The sequence below is a fragment of the Pseudorca crassidens genome, chromosome 11, assembly GCF_039906515.1.
Source record: "Pseudorca crassidens isolate mPseCra1 chromosome 11, mPseCra1.hap1, whole genome shotgun sequence".
In the NCBI taxonomy this organism is placed as follows: Eukaryota; Metazoa; Chordata; class Mammalia; order Artiodactyla; family Delphinidae; genus Pseudorca; species Pseudorca crassidens.
This window is the reverse complement of record NC_090306.1, coordinates 81,248,839-81,270,389: the sequence shown is the minus strand read 5'-3', so window position 1 is coordinate 81,270,389 and position 21,551 is coordinate 81,248,839. Positions and strand designations below refer to the sequence as shown.

Below are 21,551 nucleotides of genomic sequence, written 5' to 3'. Positions count from 1 at the left end.
TACACTCCAATAAGGATGTTAAAAAAAATTATATAAGCAAGTTTAAACCTAAGCATGGATTTTAGGAAAAGTAACAGGCTGAGACAGTAAAAGGCAACTACTCCGAATTAAGTATCTGAGGATTAAAATAGAATTAAAGCGATAATTACAATATACTAAAATTAGACAGATAGAAAGGCTTGAATTTCAACCACATATTAAATATATTTTAGGCATTTAGAGTAGGGGAATTTGAATATTTTCCTATGGACATTTTGCTGATAGATTTTTAAAAATCAATTGACAAAATACATTTTTCAACTATATGGAAAAAGTATAAAAGAAATAATAACTCATGTAAGTGCAGACTATGTGCAAGGCATATTCCTAGAACTTTACTTGTAATGACTCATTTAATCCTCATAACAAGTCTATGACGTAGATACTATTACTATCCTAATTTACAGATGAGGAAACTGAGGTATACATAGGGTAGATAATTTGCCCAAAGTCACTCTGCTAATGAGTGGAAGATCTGGGATTCTTCTAGAGTTAGAATGCCAGAGTCTGGTCTCTAAGCATCTCACTATTCTGCCTTTGCAACATGATCAATAATCTTTTAATTCATTTTTGTTAAAGCAATATGAATTCCTGGTTAAAATAGTAAGTTAAGGTATGTTGTATTACAACATGGTATATCCAAATAAGTTCTATAGGATTTTAAGAAATATGAGTACATGCTAGAAATCACATTCTTGGGCTACAGGAACTGAAAACATGTAGTGATATTGTAATTTTTTTTATTGTAATTTTTTTGTAGAAAAAACAATCCACTGCCCCTGATAGGAAAAAAATAAATAATAGTTAACTCTTATTAAATGCTTCCTATGTGCCAAGCATTATTCTCAGTGCTTTAATTAACTTATTCAACCCTATGGAAACCTACAAAATACATGTTATTATTACTCCCATTTTATGAATGAGGTTAAGTGGGCAGTAAAATGCCCACTGTCCCCTCCCACCTCTATCCTTTATTCCTGGAGATTTCTGGATCTTTGGTGTTCTCTTGTTTTATATTGTTAGGTAATTAGAAATGTTTAGATGGCTTTTTCTGGTGAGGAAGGTTGGAATCGTTGATTGAGTTGAAGGATAACGCTGCTTAATGACAGAATAGGGAAAAAACCCATGACAACTTTAAGGCATTTTACTTTCTACCTGCCATGTAACTACTGCATAATCTAGTTTAGCAGAATGGTAATAGCCACAGGCTCTGGAGTCCAATTTTTCAAATCCTGGCTCTGTCTCTTCTTAGGTGATCTTGGGCAAGTTACTTAACTTCCAAAGATAGTGCTCTTGAGTGGATTACAGGGAAACATCCCTGCCTCATAGGGTAGGGATGGAAGAGGTCAAGGGGAATAGGAGAAGTCAACATGTGAAAGGGAATGAAAGGAAGGAGGTTATAAATTATCTAGAAATGTCTTCTCCCATCATCATTCAACATTTTCCATTACCTATTTGATGTTTCCTATTTATTTAATGATGAAATCTGTTCAATTTCTGTTAGCGTCTTCTTAGTCATATGAGAACTTTCTAGAATGAATGTGCTTGTATGAGAACTGACCTACCAGGCCCACCCATGCTGCTTACAGTGAGATCACTTTTTTACAGCTTGTTCTCAGTCTGTTTGCCATCTTTCCTGATGTGTCACCAATGCTGGCTGAACCACACCTATAAAAACAACTCAGAAACAGATTTTTCTTTAGCCACATGTGACATTTGTGAGTTGGGATATTTTATTTTATTAATTTATTTATTTTTGGCTGCATTGGCCTTTGTTGCTGGGCGTGGGCTTTCTCTAGTTGTGGCGAGTAGGGGCTGCTCTTTGTTGTGGTGCCCTGGCTTCTCATTACGGTGGCTTCTCTTGTTGTGGAGCACGGGCTCTAGGCGCACAGGCTTTAGTAGTTGTGGTATGCAGGCTCAGTAGTTGTGGATTGCGGGCTCTAGAGCACAGTCTCAGTAGTTGTGGTGCATGCTCTGCAGCATGTGGGATCTTCCCGGACTAGGGCTTGAACCTGTGTCCCCTGCATTGGCAGGCAGATTCTTAACCACTGCACCACCAGGGAAGTCCCAGAATATTTTAAATTAGGTCACATAGGTATCTAATTGATCATCCTTCTTCCATTTTCAACAAGTATTTATTGAGAACTTATTCTGTGCCTGGCACTGGTGATATAAGGATGAAGTAATACAGTTGATGTCCCTAGCCACCTCATATTAGTGACAAGCCTAATATACCTTACACATTGCCAGGGCAGACTGTTTTTATTTTTTTCATTTAAGTTGCTTCCGAACTCTTGACTATTCATAACTTTTTCGTATAACCTGTGGTCTCTATTTTAGCCCTCTGTTTAGCTTCTATGCTAGCATCATTATTTGCAAATGTGTCCAAGCATCCAAACTTTATCCTTTTCTATCAAGGTCATGATTGATCTACACTCTTCTTTTGGCTCCATCCAGTGCTTTTTTTCTGATAGCGCAAGCTGGTTGCATGCGCTTACTTTGCACCCAGTACATGTTATTCCCTTTGTGGTATTACCTGCTGTGAGGTCTAAAACTGTGCTATCCAATACTGAATGAATGAGCAAGTGAAATATATATATAACTTAAAACTGCAGATGTACAGCTATAAAGATGAATTGGCTATAATCTTTGCCCTTTTTAGTCTATAACTAAAGACCTGCCTTTCTAAAGAGAACTTTATGGGTTCAGTCAGATAAAATTAACTTTGACATTGCTTGGGCACGAGATGATAGTTCAAACAGTTGAGAATCTGGTATCATTGTATGTTTGGCATACATCATTAACACTGACATTTCTTAGTGAGAAAGTAGCAGCTATGCTATATAATCCTCTCTCTTTCTCTGTCTCTCAAGAACTTTTTATGGCAGAAACTAAGCCACAATGCAGTTTAAATTTGGAACTAAGCCAAAGTCTACAAATAACAAATGCTGGAGAGGGTGTGGAGAAAAGGGAACCCTCCTACACTGTTGGTGGGAATGTAAGTCGGTGCAGCCACTATGGAAAACAGTGTGGATGTTCCTCAGAAAACTAAAAATAGAATTACCATATGATCTAGCAATCCCACTCCTAGGCATAGACCAGAAAAAAACTATAATTCAAAAAGATACATGCACCCCTATGTTCATATCAGCACTATTCATAATAGCCACAACATGGAAACAACCTAAATGTCCATCGACAGATAAATGGATAAAGAAGATGTGGTACATATATACAATGGAATACTACTCAGTCATGAAAAAGAACAAAATAATGCCATTTGCAGCAACATGGATGCAACTAGAGATTATCATACTAAGTGAAGTAATTCAGAAAGAGAAAGACAAATACCATATAATATCACTTATATGTGGAATCTAAAATATTGGCACAAATGAACCTACCTACAAAAGAGGAACAGACTCACAGACATAGAGAACAGATGTGTGGTTGCCAAGGAGGCTGGGGGGTGGGGGAGGGAAAGACTGGGAGTTTGGGATTAGCAGATGTAAACTATTATATATAGGATGGGTAAACAACAAGGTCCTACTGTATAGCACAGGGAACTATATTCAATATCCTGTGATCAACCATAATGGATAAGAATATGAAAAAAAGTATCTATATGTGCATGACTGAGCCACTTTGCTGTACAGCAGAGATTGGCACAGCATTGTAAGTCAACTATAACTTCAATAAAAAAAGGGAACTAAGCCAAACAACTACGATTCATTATTATCATTACCACCTTACCATTATCTAATCACAAATATTATTACTACTAGTGAGATTTGTAATTTATTAGTTTTATGTTGACTCTTCCCCCAAGCAATTCACCCAACTTTCCTTGTGTTTTTTTTTGTGTGTGTGTGTGCGGTACGCGGGCCTCTCACTGTTGTGGCCTCTCCCGTTGCGGAGCACAGGCTCCGGACGCGCAGGCTGAGCGGCCATGGCTCACGGGCCCAGCCGCTCCGCGGCATGTGGGATCTTCCCGGACCGGGGCACGAACCCGTGTCCCCTGCATCGGCAGGCAGACTCTCAACCACTGCGCCACCAGGGAAGCCCCGACTTTCCTTTTTTTTTTTACCTCATCCTAATTGTGTGTTTATATAAACGGAAGTGACAATTTACTTAATTACATAATACTAAAGTTAAAGAACACTGAATCAATACTGATTTGGGGTGGAAGAAGAGGCTACCCTACTAAAGCTGTATTATCGTAACCCATCTCCTAGACATACTATTTTTCTGCTTGCAGCCAAAGAATCTTTTTGAAACACATTTAGGGTTATTTTTGGAGCCAGACATTTGCAGATTATCACTACTTGCTTGAGAGAGAACCCACAGTCCTAATTAGACAGAAAAATGAAACACACAGGCAAGGCCACTACATCAGCCTTGCAGGTTGTGCACTGAAAATTTCAGGAAACGCCATTCACAGAGACAGTGATGTGAATGGTGCCTCTGATGTTGTGCAACAAAGCAAGCTGCACATTCGGAAGTACCGGAAATATTGTAGGAAGATATAAAGAATGCTTCATTAATGTGCTAGGTAGACCCATGGTCATCTCATTGTCTTTGAAAGTACTTTCATTTTTTAATTAAGTTTTTCCTGGAAGCCATGAATATTAAGAGGTAATTTGAATGTAAAGAGAAAGATAATTTCTCAATAGGGTATTGATTTCACAATCAATTTCAAAAAAAATACACCATTGGAAATGAGAAAAGTGATTTTAAAACATGGACTTAGAAAGTGTATAAAGAGCAATTCACCTAGTAGAAAAAGAAGGTAAGGGTATGGGAAATGATTAAGGTAGGATATGACTCTAGCAATAGGGCAGATTAGACAACTTGATTTCTCTCAGTGCAAAACACCTAGTGCTGGGTTAAAAAAAATCTTTTAAACACATTGCTTACCTCACAAAATAATAAGGGAAATCACCAGTCTTCCAGTATTGTGACTATTCAAAATGTACTAAGTGTTCTAGCCAGCGTAGTTAGCAAAGAAAAACAAAAGTTTTAAGGATTGGAAGTAAACCATGTGTATACACATATGATATGATTGTTTATACAGAAAAATCCAAAAAGTAAAAATATCAGAACTATGAATTTAGTAAGGTTGCTAGATATAAGATCAATACACAAAAAATCAGTTATGTACCATTATACCAACAATGATTTTTAAAATATTATTTTTAAAAAGGTATTTATAAACATAACCAAAAATAGTGTCTAGGAATGTCTGATTAAAGATTGACAAGATTTTTATGAAGAAAAGCATAAAACTCTATTGAAATGCCTTAAAGAGGACTTAAATACATGGAGAGTTATACCATATGCATAAAAATGTAAATTCAATTTCCTAAAAACATAAATACTCCTAAAATTAACTTTTAATGTAACACAATTCCAATTCAACCCAACTCAACAGATGTGAGTAGTGGAATAGAATTGAGTTGCTGGTATTTGAAGTGATTCTGGAATTCTCTGGGGAGCCTAATATAATTAACGGTACCTCTGATAGAAAAAAAAATCCCTGTAAAGTTTGTTATCAGAAAGATGAATGCTCAGATATATGTACACTGCAAAGAGAAAAGCTGTCTTATATACCAAGAACTGGATCGTAATGTCAACATTAGGAAATTAGGAATGTGATTTCTTGGCAAAGGAAGTGCTATCTCAGTTGCAAGATGGCATTTTTCATCTATGACTCAGAAGGGAAGTCTGGAATACCAGCCCAGTGCCTAAGATACAGACTCTAGGTTTCCAGATCTAGAGAGGAGAATGTTTTAGCAAGTGTACCCTGCCACACATGACAGCATCCAAAGCATCCAGAGGTAGCTGAATGACTATACCTCACCCAAAGGCCACTTGTTAAACTATAACAGACATGCCACCTGTTCCTTCAGAGGCCAATAAGTGATCTTTGAACAGGGTTGGAGTTAAAAAGTAAACCTATGGTTCACGTTTTTGGATTGCTATAACTAAAGTGCAACAACTGACTTGATATAAGTATGCAGTCAGTGTTTGCTTCTAAGATTGGCTCAGTGTTTACTTTTTTTTTTGCGGTACGTGGGCCTCTCACTGTTGTGGCCTCTCCCGTTGCGGAGCAGAGGCTCCGGATGCGCAGGCTCAGCGGCCATAGCTCACGGGCCCAGCTGCTCCGCGGCACGTGGGATCTTCCCGGACTGGGGCACGAACCCGTGTCTCCTGCATCAGCAGGTGGACTCTCAACCACTGCGCCACCAGGGAAGCCCAGTGTTTACATTTTAAAGGAAGAACACATATATTATGAAAGAGGTTTTCCAAATAGTCTGATTGCTTTTGAAGGAGCTCTTAAAACTATAACACTATGTAATCAGTCAAACTTTCTGTACTACAGTTACCTTTACGACTCTATAACTGTGATTTTCTGGTATTTTACAGTGAAAACAGGGTCAGTTCAAAATATGGATTATAGATGTTGTTTTTAAGAGTTATTACTTTTTAATTAAAAATTATGAATTCTCAAGAAGACAAAGATAAAATAAGCTTTTTCTTTTTCAATAGGCATGAAACCATCATTTAGAATACGGAAAAATCTCAGACTAGTGACGTGATTGGTGTTTCCTTTCAACATTTTCTTCTGTGTTTCTGACTTACACTCTCACCCAGCTTTTCCTCTCATACATCCTCTTCATTGTTAGAAAGAGGTAATAGGCAAAAATGAAAAACTTCATGAAAAGCATGCATGGAAATCTGTTTCCTCCATTATAAACTTTAAGTGTAATTAAGTTTTTTAATTTACTTTTCTCTTCTGTTGTTTTGTTCACTAGTTGTATAAAGTGAGTATAGGACTTCCCTGGTGGCGCAGTGGTTAAGAATCTGCCTGCCAATGCAGGGGACATGGATTTGAGCCCTGGTCCGCGAAGATCCCACATGCTGCAGGGCAACTAAGCCCATGTGGCACAACTACTGAGTCTGCACTCTAGAACCCGTGAGCCACAACTGCTGAGCCCATGTGCCACAAGTACTGAAGCCTGTGCGCCTAGAGCCCGTGCTCCGAAACAAGAGAAGCAACTGCAATGAGAAGCCCGCACACCGCAACAAAGAGTAGTCCCTGCTCACCGCAATTAGAGAAGGCCCGTGCACAGCAATGAAGACCCAACGCAGCCAAAAATAAAAAATAAATAAATAAACAAATAAAATTTTTTAAGTGAGTATAATTTGGAAAAGGTGAAAACAGTAAGGGTATATATGACGTGAACAGATCAGTCAATTTGATCGAGTTGACATTTACAGAATACTCCATCCAACAACAGCAGACTCACAATAAGTATACACCAAGATAGACCATATTCTGGGCTGTAAGACACACGTTAATAAACTTGAAAGAATAGAAACCAAACATGGTATGTTCTCAGACCACAATGAATTAAAGTAGAAACAAATAACAGAAAGATAACTGGAAAATCCCCAAATATCTGGAAATTAAACAGCATACCTCTAGGTAACTCATGAGCCAAAGAAGAAATCTCAAGAGAAATTTTAAGATATTTTGAATTAAAGAAAAAATAAAAGTACAACTTATCAAAATTTGTGGGACACAGCAAAATCAACTTGCTTAGAGGAAAATTTATAGCATTAAATGTGTATATCAGAAAAAGCGAACTAAAAACAATAATCAAAGCTTCCACCCTAGGAATCCAGTGAAAAGGGTAAAATAAAACTGAATAGCAAGCATAGAAAAAAATGTTCAATTTTGCACATAATCCAGTAAAAGAAAAGCAAATAAAAAAATCACTTTTCACATACTGAACTAGGAAATTTGTATTTCTAAAGTATAATACCCAATGCTGGTATGGGTGAGGTGAAATAGGCACCACATTGGTGGTAGTTGTACAGATTGATGTAATCTTTTTGGAAAATAAATTTGGCAATGTGATCTTAAATGTATTTAATGTGGCCTTTAAATGTATGTATTTGACCTGGTGTTTCCATTTTAATGATCATAAACAAATAATCCCAGATTAAGAAAATATTTAATTCACATAAATAGCTATAAAAGTATTATTTATAGCAAAAATTTGAAAATAGCCCAAGTGTCCAAATAAGTGTGGCATTAAGTTGAACAAGGAATAGCCAATCACTGGAATAGTTAATGGCCATGAAAATTGATATTTTGAAATAATTTCTAATAAATTAATAATAATAAGTGAAAGAGTATGGAACAAAAATTGTATGGATAGAAATACAATCAGAAAGAAATATACCAAAATGAAAACTGGTTTCTTGGTATGATGGGTTTGCTCTTTTTGCCGCTTTTCCATATTTTCCAAAGACCCATGATGGACATAGTGGCTTTGGAGAACAGTGGTTTGGATTACCATCTCAGCTCTGCTGTGCGAGTCTCAGTTCTCATTTGTAAAGTGAGGATGATGACTGAAGGTCTCTCCCTATTGTGACTGTGAGGACTGAAGGTGATAATGTATGTCACCTGTTTAGCACAGGGCTTGCTGTGCTTTAAGTCCCCAGTAAACACTAGCTATTGTTACCGGTTATAATAGTTTAAAAAACAATGTCCCATCGAGAGTAAGCACATTAGGACAGGTTCATCCAAATTTGCATAGGGAATTTTTTTTTTTCTATTTACGGATCCCTTTGGATTACATGCATATTCAAGATATTTGTTTACTGATTGCAGGATATTTTGAGTCCATAGAGGGGCCATTAAATATCCTTTTGTATACAAAAAAAGTACATACTAGAAAACCACAAATGTATTTGACTCTCTTCACGTATTTAAAAGTATGCATATAGCTGATTCACTTTGCTATACAGCAGAAACTAACACAACCTTGTAAAGCAATTATACTCCAATAAAGATGTTAAAAAAATAAATAATAAATAAATAAATAAACAAAAGAAGCATCAAAGAGGCATGGGAAAAAGCAAAAGTACTATATACCCAGGACCACACCAGTGAGACTGAGAAAAGAATTCAAAGCTACTGTTTAGCTACATATTACTTCAAGTCTGCAGGTTTTGATTTTTTTTTTCCCAGAGTAAGAGATAGTAATCTGTACCTCTTTCTTTTCTCCTGTTGGGTCGGTAGGAAGACAGAGAATATGATAATTTCAGAGCAAACTTCCTATAGGGTCATTAGTAGACTGAGAAATCTCCTACTGCTTCAGGATTCTTTTTAATATAAATTCTAATACTGCTTTAAAAGTGTTCATATAATTCTATATGCTTTCATTACCAAAAGCAGAGTTCTGTCCATAATAGGGATATCATGTATTCTAACAATAATCTATCATTTTAAAAGAGGATTCCTTCTTTTCTGTTTGTAATAAAACCTGCCTTCATTCAAACATTCTTTTTTTTTTTTAATAATTTGTTTAATTATTTATTTTTGGCTGCGTTGGGCCTTCATTGCTGGGCGCAGGCTTTTTTTTCATTGTGGCGAGCAGGGGCTACTCTTGGTTGCGGCGTGCAGGCTTCTCCTTGTAGTGGCTCCTCTTGTTGTGGAGCACAGGCTCTAGGCGCGCCGGCTTCAGTAGTTGCAGTACGCAGGCTCAGTAGTTGTGGCTTACGGGCTCTAGAGAGCAGCCTCCGTAGTTGTGGCGCATGGGCTTAGTTGCTCTGCAGCATGTGGGATCTTCCCAGACCAGGGCTCAAAACCATGTCCCCTGCATTGGCAGGTGGATTCTTAACCACTGCGCCACCAGGGAAGTCCATTCAAACATTCTTGAAGGAAGGAAGAAGGTGGGAAAATGATGTACTATTCCTTTATGATGAAGGAATCTTCTACAGTTATGTTAGAGAGACTAACTGCATACATGAAAAATTGCTTAGACTTCACCAGAGCAATGACTATTTTCATATTAATTTTGTATTAACTTTGGCTTTAAGGCCTTTATTCCTCAAGTTTAATAGGCACTATTTCTGTGAGTAAATAGCATTTATAAGTAGAGAAGGTTTAAAGTAGAACATTGGAGGTGCTATTTTGAATTTTGCAGGAACATAAATGAAATTATTTTTATTGTAACCTTGAGTGGCTATAGCCTTCCAATTTCCTTTACTGCTCAGTTTATAGGCTTTCGAAATGTATTAATACCCTGAAGCTGTTACCTTGAGCTCTGAGGATGGTGTTATGGTTCGACATTATTTAATGAGGTTCTCTGATGTTCCTGGTAACTGAATCTCTCTTCTACAATGAGGTCCATTATACTGAATTTAGGGTTAAAGCAAATTATGTCACCATTTTGCCCTCTAAATTGCATTGTAATCTTGTGAGATTTGAAATAAAAACATGCAGAAAAGTGCTTGTGTTTGAAATCGCAGCCCAAGTTTAGTACTAAAAAATATCCAGGGCTTCCCTGGTGGCGCAGTGGTTGAGAGTCCGCCTGCCGATGCAGGGGACGCGGGTTCATGCCCCGGGCCGGGAGGAACGCACGTGCCGCGGAGCGGCTGGGCCCGTGAGCCATGGCCGCTGAGCCTGCGCGTCCGGAGCCTGTGCTCCACAACGGGAGAGGCCACAGCAGTGAGAGGCCCGCGTACCGCAAACAAACAAACAAACAAAAAAAATAAATGTGATCATAACAACTATATGGTATTGCTGAAAGTTTCGAAGCTAGAGAAACATGCATCTCTAGTATTTTTGATACATTCCATGCCTTTTTCATATGTATGTTTCCCATAGTTCTAACTAAAGCATAAATATAATTTTGCTTCCTGTTTTCCCCCACTTAATATATAAGAAAAAAACTATAATTGAGGATAATGAAGTGATCCATGGGATGATAGAGGGGGCAACTAACCCTGCTGGAAGAGGAGAGAGCAAGAGAGAAATGTGTCATAGTAGTTATTGTCTGAACTGAATTTCCGAGGACCTGCCAGAATTAGCCAGGAGAAGAGGAGGCAAAGGAAGGGAGAGAGCATGCAGAAACAAGAGGCATGAAGCCCGTTACCCACTCAGAGACTGCAGGAAGTTCACTCTGGGTGCAGCCAGAGACCCTGTGGCAGGAACTGGTACATCACAGCAGGTTTGGGTGCCAAGCAGCATGAATTCCATCTGTCAAAGGTGTGGAGCCATGAAATATGTTAATAGGTGCTTGGGCCAGATACACTAGTGAAATATTACTAACAATTTGATGACATACACAGTACGTCTACTTGACATTCAATCTCCTCTTCCTTCTAATAGAAGCAGCCTGATTTTTTAAGGGTGGCAATGTGCCCAGTTAAAATATTCACCTCTTCAGACTTCCTCAGGGTCTGGAAAGGCCACATAACCCAGTTCAGGAAATTAGATATAAGCAGGTGGGTGGGGCTGCTGGGGAAGCTTTTTAAGACTCAGATGGTGTACATTCTTTTTCCTTTTCTCTGTTCCATTTCTCTTGCCTAGAAGGGGGATACAAGTCCTGGAGGTGGAATAGCCTTCTTGTGACCATGAAGAAGAAAGCCACGCAAGTCCTGATGACTTCCTTGAGCAGCTGCACTTGTTCTGGACTGTCTACCTCCTGACTTCCTGTCATGGGAAGAAAATCAATCTCAATTTGGTTAAGCTAGTGAGTTGAGTCCACGCAACTGAATGCAATCCTATGTAATATAATGTTATGTGCATTTCTTAAAGATTGGCAATGAACTTAGCATAGGAAAGGTGCTAAGTCCTATTTAATTTTGTTTGAACTAATATTGATATCATTTGACAATAGAACTGTTTTTCCTCAGAACACTTAGTATATCTCACCGAGCATGAGTATTCTGCAGAAGTTTGGAAAATACTACTCATTTGTGTTGATCCAGTAGATGGATAGCTGTGACCTTCTACTAAGATAGTAAACACAGGAGGAGTAACCTGCTAGGGGAGAAAGATAGTGAGTTTAGTTTTAAATGTGTTGAATTTGAGATGTCTACGTGGAGGTGTCCATTGACAGCGCTGAGGCCCACGAGTGACGTTAGGGAGTAAACAAGGTAGGTGGTAGTTAAATCCATGGCTCAGTGGCTTCAACGGTAATTGTTAAGGTAGGAAATATTCTATGAGTGTTTTTACCAATGAGGAAATTGGCAATCTAGTCTCACACACTTTCTTTAACTGCCTTGTTATGCCACCTCTCTTGAAAGAGGAAACGGAAAGAATACTGTGCTTAAAGTCAGACACACTGGGGGTTCAAATCCTGCATTGTCAGTTTACTTAGCTGTTTGAACTTGGCTCAGATATTTAACTTCTCTGAGCTTCAGTTTTCTCATCAAGTGGTTGACAACCTAACCATATACAGTTGCTGTGAGAATTACGAAGTATTCAACATTGTGCCTGGTAAATTGCAGCTGCTCCATCAGTGCCAATCCCTCTTTCCCTCTAGTTAAAAAAGATTTGTTGCTTCATACTTTCACCTCCTGTGCAATGCCTTTTACACAGCTAAAACAGCACTTAAAATTAAGCCAGGGCAACGATTTCATTTCTGCCTATTAAATATACATATATAACTTGAAGATGGAATTCTAGGGCAGGTCAAAAGAGACTGTATGTACTTGATGGATTTGTAGTTTACTATATTATGTATTTAACAAAACTTAAAGTGCTTCCAATGTGTCTTGCTCTTTTCTACCATTTCATAAATATAAACTCATTTAATATTCATAATAACCTTATTAATTAGATACTGTTATTATTTCCATACAGCAAATAAGGAAATGGTTGCACCAAGAGGTTAAATAACTTGCCCACACTCACACAGCTAGCAGGTGGCAGAGCCAGGCTTAAAATCTGGGGAGTCAGACCCCATTGTCCATGCTCCTAATTACTATACTGCTATATAAAAGATATAAATAAGAGAAATTACCCATATTGCTTACTGTTCTTTCATCCTCATGAGGCCTTTGGTAGCTGTTTCTTTATCTATTTCCCTACGTTTAAAAAAGTAGTTATTTGTCTCTGAGCATCTTTTCATTAATGTCAGAAATAGAAATATGTATAGAAAGTTTTAGCTAAGAGCTATTTTGAAGAGAAAATGTTTAAAATTCGTGCCAATACAGTGTTGTCCAGAGTAGCTATCTCTGTAACAACAACAGAACTGTTCTTGTTTATTTGAACTTTCTAGACTCCATATAATTAATTTGAACATGAGAGAACATGTGTGCATTTTTTTTTTTTTAAGGAAAGTACTGCTTACCTTCCTGGAAGAGCACATGTGTTTTCAAAGGCTCTTACTCCCTTCCTAGGAATGAGCAGCTGTAGCCAGGAAGCAGATGAAATAAGAAACACAGTGCCAGTGGCAGGAGGCTTAGATTAAAGCTTAAGGAAATTCCCAGGACGGTGTTTTTAAAGGGCATTTGAAGGGCATAGACCAGGTAGAAAACAAAATATAGGATTATTTCAATGGAAACAATTCTCCATTTCATTGTCTCCTAAAAGTCTTCTAGTTCAAAAAGAGAAGATTGTATTCACGGAAAATTGATGGATAAGCAATGATGAAAACAAACAAACAAATCTGGAAACCCATGTCCTATCTCTGGTGTATATTTATTGGATGATCTTAATTTGGCATTTATATCTTTCATATCATTTTCTCTCTCTGAAAATGTGCAAAATTATACCTGTTCCTTCCCACACATTGATGCTTCCAGGATAAATGAGATACTGTTTATAGTTCCATGGAGGAAAGATAGTAGGTATACTAAAAATATCACTATTTCAAAGTCCCTCCTTTCCTTGGAAATGTATAGTAATACCAATGTATACTGTGTTATTGAATCAAATTTTCCATAGAAGTGATGATTTTTATAGAAAATAGATACTTATCCCATTCAGGAGTAACAGTTTCCTTTTAAGAATTTAACCATTTTTCAAATTTAGCAATTTGAATTTGTTGCTTTTTTTCCTTAATATTTATTGAATGCTTGCTATCTGCAGTGTATTTTAGTGGAACTCTTTCCTTCTGGTTAAACAAAACATGTTTTATGTTTTATTAATGACTCTTTAAGACAGCAGTATATAAAAAGGGGATTTTAGTTTGCTTCAAGCATAATATCAGCTGACATCATAAAGCTTCTAATACATTTTTAGGCTAATGAAATATAAGCCCTAGACCTAAGTTAAAGGAACTACTAGTTCAGTTTTATTCCACACCGATTCAGACAAACCTGGAGTTGAGTTCTAGATGCAAAGTATAAAAGCAACATTGACAAACTGTAGTATATCTGAAGAGGGGTGAATAAGATAGTTAAAGGTTTGGAAATCATGCTACATGGGCAATTAAACACTTGAAGAAGAGAATAGTTAGGAGGAGCAATAAAACTTGACTTCAAATTTTCAAATACCTATTAGAAAAGAGATTGGACCTATTCTGTATTGTTGCAGACAACTAAACTATAAACATAGGAAGAATTTTAAGAAGAAAGATGTCACAGTTAAACAAAATAGTACCAAAAATGAAAAGGGCTGCTTTTGTTTACTGAGATTTCTAGAACAGAAACTGGATGACCATTGGACAGAGATTTTGTGGAGAGAATTCACGATGGGGTAAGAAGTTGGCCTCAAAGACCCCTAAGGTTCCTTTTGATGCTAAAATAATCCCATGATCCATTAGAAACCTCATTTACTGTACTAAGTTATACTCGAATGATACCTTTGCAGCCTTTTGGTGCTTTGCCTCTAAACTAAAAGTCTTCAGATGGCTGTGGGGTTTTTGGTCCTTATGGCTACTTTTTTCTTACCACTTTGCAACTCATTCCTTGTTTTAACAGGATTCTGCTTCATTCTACTTTGTTACTTCTAATATGCTATGGTCTAGGATAACAGCATAACCAAACTTATTAACATTGCATGAATAATTTAAGTGAAGACCTAAAGAGCTCTCCTGTGAGTAAGGTCTTTGGTGCATGGACTTTTTGCCATCTATTTTAGTTCTTAAAGGCCCTTTTATCTTTCTTTCAAGTTCTCAGGAGTAGTCTAGATTTGTCAATTATGTGGCTTCTGAAAACTGGTTATCAAAATTCCATGCTAAGCTTCCTACTAATTCATAATTTTTTAAAAAAATTCTAAACTCATTACTAAAATTTTCAAAAACACTTAATCATAGGCAATATATGCTGATCACTGAGCAAGATTTTCCTTAGGTAGGTAAACTTTTCCTGTATAGTTTCTTCAAAATGAAAATAGAAAAAAAGAAAAACAAAATTTTTAAATGAAAATAAAATTTATAACTAAATTAGACTATACCACCAAATGAACTTTATTAGAATGCTAATTACTTCTCTCCTGAGCTGCTTCATCTTGGTATAAACATACAGATTTCTTTAGACTATGGAGAATCATTCTGATTTCACTGGTTTTCTTCTTAATCCCTGCTCTTAGTATATAGTAATAATTTTAACATTACTCAGTCAAAAACATTTAATGAAAATTTACTATATATCTAGCAGGTGTTCTCAGTTACGAATAAAAGAAAAACATAATAATGTTTTATATAGACTAAGTATAAAAGACTGCTTGACCATTAAGGCATTTACTCTCTTGTTAAAGGAAACAGGAACCAGTTACAGAGCAATCAAGGAAGTATATTATCAAGGCAGGATTGGTGCAGATATTATGCCCCTAACACTTGTAATGAGAAATGGAGTACTTCTGCCTCAATATAGTAGAATCAGAAGTTAATAATAAAAGTGCATTTTCTTTCTTTTTTTTAAAGATTTGCTTTGTTAATTAGGTTAATATTGGTGCTTAGAGCCTTTGGTTGTTATAATTTCCTATCATTTATTTGGTAAGCAAAATAATTTGGGGACGTATTTCACTGACTTCATCGGGAACATGTCTATAAGATATGAAGAAAGCCCTAACACTACCAATATTTGAAAAATTCAAAGGGTTTATTTTCTAAAGTGTTACATAAATTGCTGTTCCACACCTTTTGCCACTTCCCAGTGTTGGCCAGAATAATTTTAATGTCTCCCAAATGGATGATGCTGACCTTGCCCCAGTCCCTCCTGGGAGATATAAACTTCTTACGTGTCCCCAGCTGAGTCATAAATAATATCTACATATGTCCCAGAGCTCTGAACTGTCGTCATCAGTAACACACACAACTGAATGGTATCTGTAAAGTAGATAATTTTCTGGAAAATATTTAAAGGCACAAAATGAACACTGCAATAAAAAATTGCTTTCTACTTAACTTTAACCAATTTCCCTGGATGTGTACGTAGAATTATATCTTCACAGAACCTGCAAAAGTCCCAGACTCAAGGGCTGTGTAATCGTCTTCCATAAGCAGCAGCCCTGAGCAATCCTATCCACAATTAGCTGCTTGCCGTCGCTACTAAATTGTTCCCCATACGTTATTACACAACATTATTGTTTCGCAGCACAACTGGAGAGAGAGTGCTTGGAAGGACCAAAGAGGTTGTCTTTGTCGTGCCCCTGCCCCTAGACAAGGATGTTCTTAAACTGGGTACTAGCTAATCCTGTGACCCTTTTCTTTTAGCACCTTGAGTTTGAATTAGGGAACACGTTTTACATCAAAACAGATACACCTCGGATGAAGTAAGCATTGATTGTTTAGCCAGGATGCCCTCCCCCACCCCCCGAAAGTCAGCAGAGAAGCGGCGAATGCCACTTAGCAGTTAATGAGCTCTCCCTTGCCCTTGACCCCGGACTGGATCAGGGGTTCCATCCCTGGGTCGTTAGACTCTGGGAGAAGGGGTGGCGGGAGAAGAGGAGGGCTTGTTTTTGTTGGGGGATGTAGGAAGTAGGAGCTAGCCTGTTTCGCGGTTTTTTAAGCCCCTTGGCATGCCCTGACCTGATCAAGAGGGAGTCAACTGCTCTCTGGAATGTTCCGGGAGAAGGTGGGAGACTGCTTCCAGAGGAGGCCTGTGGGTGCTGGAGGGCACCAGGGGGGTCACACAGGGAGATGCAGGGCAAGAGACGGGAGGGGCACGAGAGAAGCTGGGGTGCGAGGTGACGGACGCGCGCGGGGGCTGAGGCGGGCGGGTGGAGCTGGCAGCGAGGCAGCGGGGGCGGCTGGTCGGGCGAGAGGATCCCTCCCCGGGCGGCGGCGGCGACCCGACCGCGAGGGCTACTGCGCCCGGGCTGTCAAGCGAGCGCGGGGGGCGGGCGGGAGGAAGGGGTGGAGGTGCGAGGGGAGGAGGGCTGGCACCGGAGCGCCGCGGTGTCGGTGCAATAAAAATGCATCCCATGGAACTGCCCATGGAGAAGGACGGGACCGAGACGCAGCAGCAAGAGGACGTGGTAAAAGCGGAGGAGGACGCCCAGGAGGCGGTGGCGGCGGCGGCGGAGGCGGCCGGGAAGTGAAAGGTCTCGCAAAGTTCAGCGGCTGCTGCGGGCGCCGAGCCCCGGGCTAGCGGCGGAGGAGCTCGCAGGACCGCTCCGCGGGGCAGCGTGGCCAGGCGGGCTATGGTGCCGGGGCTCCCGCCGCCCCCGAGGTGCCCGCGCCCCTCCAGGCCGGTGCGCGAGGGTCACCCCACCGCCCGGCGCGGCCCCAGCCCGGAGCTCCCCGCCGCCGGCGCCCACTGACCGAGCCTGGCGCCCTAGAAGGAGGAAGAAATAAAGAGCCCGGTTCCTCCCGAGGACTGCTGGCGCTTCATCCCGCGGCCGCGAGGGCTCGACTCCCTCCCGCACCCGCCCGGCCCGGGTCCTCCCGGCTCCTCCCGGCCATGGGGAGCTGCGCGCGGCTGCTGCTGCTCTGGGGCTGCTCCGCGGTGGCCGCAGGTGGGTGGTGACGCTGCCGGGCCCCCAACCCCCTTCCTTCGCCCCTTGTGTGCCCCACCTCAGAACTCGGGGGTGCAGGCGAGTGCAGGTTGAGAGCGCAGAGCTCAGCTCCCAAGGATGAAATGAGTGGCCATGTTCCGCCTCCTTTCCCCGGGTCTCAGCAGTTTAAAATACTACTGATTTCTTTTTTTTTTTTTTTTCAACTGGGATACACATGCCTTTGGATAACCCGATATCCTGGGTGCGCCCTGCCGGAGACAGCGCGACCTTGGTTTTTTTTTCTCGGTTTGGACTTGTAAAAAACTGCCTTTCCATTTTGTGAGGGAACAAAGGACCAAGCTCGCCATCCCCCGGCACTTCATGGCCTGAGGAATGATGGGGAGGGGTGGCCCAGCGACCCTGGGCGCGCGTGGGCCGGGGCCGCTCTCTTGTTGCGAGCGATCGCCGTTGTCCCCGACCTCATGCTGGGTACTAGGGAGCCAGGTAGGGACACCTGGGGCGGGGTGAGTGGCCTCTCCCTGGGCAGTGGCTAGAACTCAGTGAGACCCCGGGCTGGGACGATAGGTAGTGATCGCCCCGGGTTGCACGGAGCCGGCCTGCCGCCCTTGGGGAATTGGTACCCTGGCCGAGGCTCCGCGGGAGGTCGGAGGCGGGTCTGCTTCCTGTCTCGGTAACTGGACGACCGATAGAGGCGTCGTCAGATGCGCTCTCCCTCCCACTCCCGTCCCGGCTGCCTTGGGTTGCCCTTGGCCACCCGTTCCTAGCTTGCCGTTTCTAAATTTGGGAACCCCTTTTGCTCCTCTCCCTCCTTTTGCAGGTCACCTGGTTTCCAGCTAGGCGTAAGTGCGGTTCAGGGTGTAAGGGGGAAAGAAAGTGAGGGACTCTTTGGCCACTTGGTCTCTCAAACGCATCTCGCTTGCTCCAGAAAGGGGAGTGTGGGCTGGAGGGACGGACTGGTGGAGAGAGAGCACTGGCACACTTCTCCCTTCCCTTCGGTTTCATCCACTCAGCCCCCAGAGACGCTAGCATGAAGTAAAAGCCAGGCTTGGAGTCTGCATCCCAAACGCGTCGGACTCTTAGGAGCATCCTTGCTATACTTGGATGGTCACTTCTTTAGGGATCTCTAAGTATTGTGTCCACCGATTATTTATCTGGCTCCAGTCTTTTCTGAATTTCTTCCTAGTTTGGGGTGGGGACATCTAAAATTATTCAGTACTTTTCCCAAGGAGCCGTTAAAGGTCTAAGCTTTTACTTTAATTCTTGCTACTTATGCACCCCTGCATGCTGTTATGCATGGTGCCCCAGCCACAAGGTGAACTTTAATAAACCTTTCCCTTTTCAAACCGTGTTATGGCAAAAACATGCAAGCAATCAAGAGGTTGTAAATAAATATCACAAGGCAAGTGTTTCAAGTCAAAAATACTTGTACGGGCAGTATATGATTTTCCCTGAAATGCTTTACAGGTGAGTCATAGCACACTGTGTGTTTGGGTGATCCTGGCCACAAGCAACTGTTGCCCCAGCTAATCAGAAAAGTGGCAAACAGAGTCCAGGCATAACGCACACTTGAATTTGACATTTAAAAAATATGCCTAAGGAAGCCCTTTCTTATGGTTGCAAAGAACCATAAGGCTCGTGAGGCTCGTGATAGTCAGTTGAGTGTGTGAAATGTCTCTCTTTTGGTCTAAGCTGTCATTTGGCTTCTCCAACAGTATAGTGATAACGATTCAGAGATGCTCCCTCTTAAGAAGCAGAAACGTTCAATTAGCCGGAATTTGGGGTTTGACTTCTTTTTCCTTTTTTTCCCTCTCTGTTTTAACTTTTAAAATAGATAATTTTGCTTCAGGTATTCATAATTAAAATGACAAGCCCAAATTAAGGATTATATTATGTAGTCAGGATGTTAGTAGGTGTATAATGTTTATCATTTTAAGTAATTTTGAAACATTAAAGTCTGTTGGACCTTTGTTTGGGTGGAAGCGCATGTTTCTTTAGGAAGGTGTTTTAGTTCACAGATTATGTTTAAAGGTCCTGTTAGTGGCTGCCAGACTGTAAACATTCTCCTGTTAAGCAAACAGGTAACTACTGTAGAACCTGTCATAGGTAGAAGCACTCAAGAGGCAGAGAGGGTGTCAAATAAGCTTTTCTGTCATTTGGCAGTTTAGAGGGTTTTTTCTTACTTACATTTACTTGATATTAAAAATAGATATTGCACATCTTGGCTCCAGTGGTCTCTAGCTTTGTATCCCTAAATGAGATCCCATTGTATACCAATACCTCATATTGATTTTCTTAGGGAATTGGTCCTTTCATGTTTTCGTCTTAAAAATATAGTAGAATTCTACATTTCCTCCTTAATGCATTCTCATAAACATGTTAGATAATGCTAAAGACTCAAATTATATCTGAAAGACTAAATTGAGTGATCTTAAAAACATTGTTGGTTTTTGGTATTATTTATGTCATGACTTCAAAAGCAAATGAGTGTATTTCAAAAATAGAGACTGTTAGAAAGCAGTCCCATTATCTTTACCCAATGTTTCCACTTTCCTTCCTCTTGCCCTTTACCCAAACTGATTTTATTTTCTTCTATGGGAATTTTACATGAAACGGGCAGGCAGGCACACACTCACACACACACATGCACATTCACACACTTGCATATGCCAATAGTATAAATGCAGAACAGTATTCATGCTCAAATTCGGTAGCATTTCCTCTTTACTGAAAGCCTTGGGGCAATATGGGGATAACTCGACTGTTGAAGATGGACTAGGTGGACAAAAGAAGTTTCCAGATGGGTTTGTCTTGAATAACATATGCTCTCCCATCTCTAGGACTGAGTGGAGTGGCTGGAGTGAGTTCCCGCTGTGAAAAAGCCTGTAACCCTCGCATGGGAAATTTGGCTTTAGGAAGAAAACTCTGGGCAGACACCACCTGTGGTCAGAACGCCACTGAACTGTACTGCTTCTATAGTGAGAACACTGATCTGACTTGTCAGCAGCCCAAATGTGACAAATGCAGTGCTGCCCAGCCTCACCTGGCTCACCTGCCAGCTGCCATGGCAGACTCATCCTTCAGGTTTCCTCGCACGTGGTGGCAGTCTGCTGAGGATGTGCACAGAGAAAAGATCCAGTTAGACCTGGAAGCTGAATTCTACTTCACTCATCTGATTATGGTGTTCAAGTCCCCTAGGCCGGCAGCCATGGTGCTGGACCGGTCCCAGGACTTTGGGAAAACATGGAAGCCTTACAAGTACTTTGCAACTAATTGCCCGGCTACATTTGGCCTGGAAGATGATGTTGTCAAGAAGGGAGCTATTTGCACTTCTAGATACTCCAATCCTTTCCCGTGCACTGGAGGAGAGGTAAGGGCACATGTTTAACTCTACACTGTAAGTAAGGTAGAAAAATGTTACCAGCCCACATTTTTTTAAAGCATGAAGGTATACTTGTAGCAACATGAGTGAAATTAGAATTTTTCATGAGCTTTATTTGTCTAAATTATTTCTCACCCTTAGACATGGATGTGTAATCATTTTCAAGCAGGTTGCCCACTGGCTAGGTTTAAGTCAGATTTCTAAGATTTTAATATTTTTCATTTTAAGAAAGAGGAAATATACAACATTATCATTTTGCCTTAGAGGTTTAAAAGGCTACTGATTTCTTCAGTTAGCAGGACTGATTACTGTGCTTCTGAAGAGGCAAGAGTTACTGAGACAGCCTGTTCCTGGAGCCCATGCTGGTATCTTCCTGAAACTGTTAGCATAAATAGGAAGTAAATAAAAACAAAACCAAGGGAG

General features: G+C 40.4%; 1 protein-coding gene and 1 long non-coding RNA gene across 5 annotated transcripts in view; one reads left to right on the top strand and one right to left on the bottom strand.

Moving 5' to 3' along the window:
- The window catches only part of LOC137202289 (uncharacterized), a 29,392-nt gene extending 11,459 nt beyond the window's left edge, over positions 1 to 17,933 (bottom strand). Inside the window, exon 1 of the long non-coding RNA XR_010932532.1 lies at positions 17,808 to 17,933. This is a non-coding gene — a long non-coding RNA (uncharacterized lncRNA). The remainder of the gene's footprint in view (positions 1 to 17,807) is intronic.
- The window catches only part of NTN4 (netrin 4), a 107,313-nt gene continuing 102,534 nt past the window's right edge, over positions 16,773 to 21,551 (top strand). For 2 of the 4 annotated variants that reach the window (XM_067697592.1, XM_067697591.1), the window contains exons 1-2: positions 17,131 to 17,749; positions 20,587 to 21,116. In XM_067697592.1, coding sequence (XP_067553693.1) covers positions 17,695 to 17,749; positions 20,587 to 21,116 — 585 coding nt within the window. In that variant the 5' untranslated portion in view covers positions 17,131 to 17,694. Of the gene's footprint in view, positions 16,867 to 17,128; positions 17,750 to 20,586; positions 21,117 to 21,551 lie in introns of those variants that run through there. The other 2 variants (XM_067697593.1, XM_067697594.1) reach the window with 2 other exon arrangements.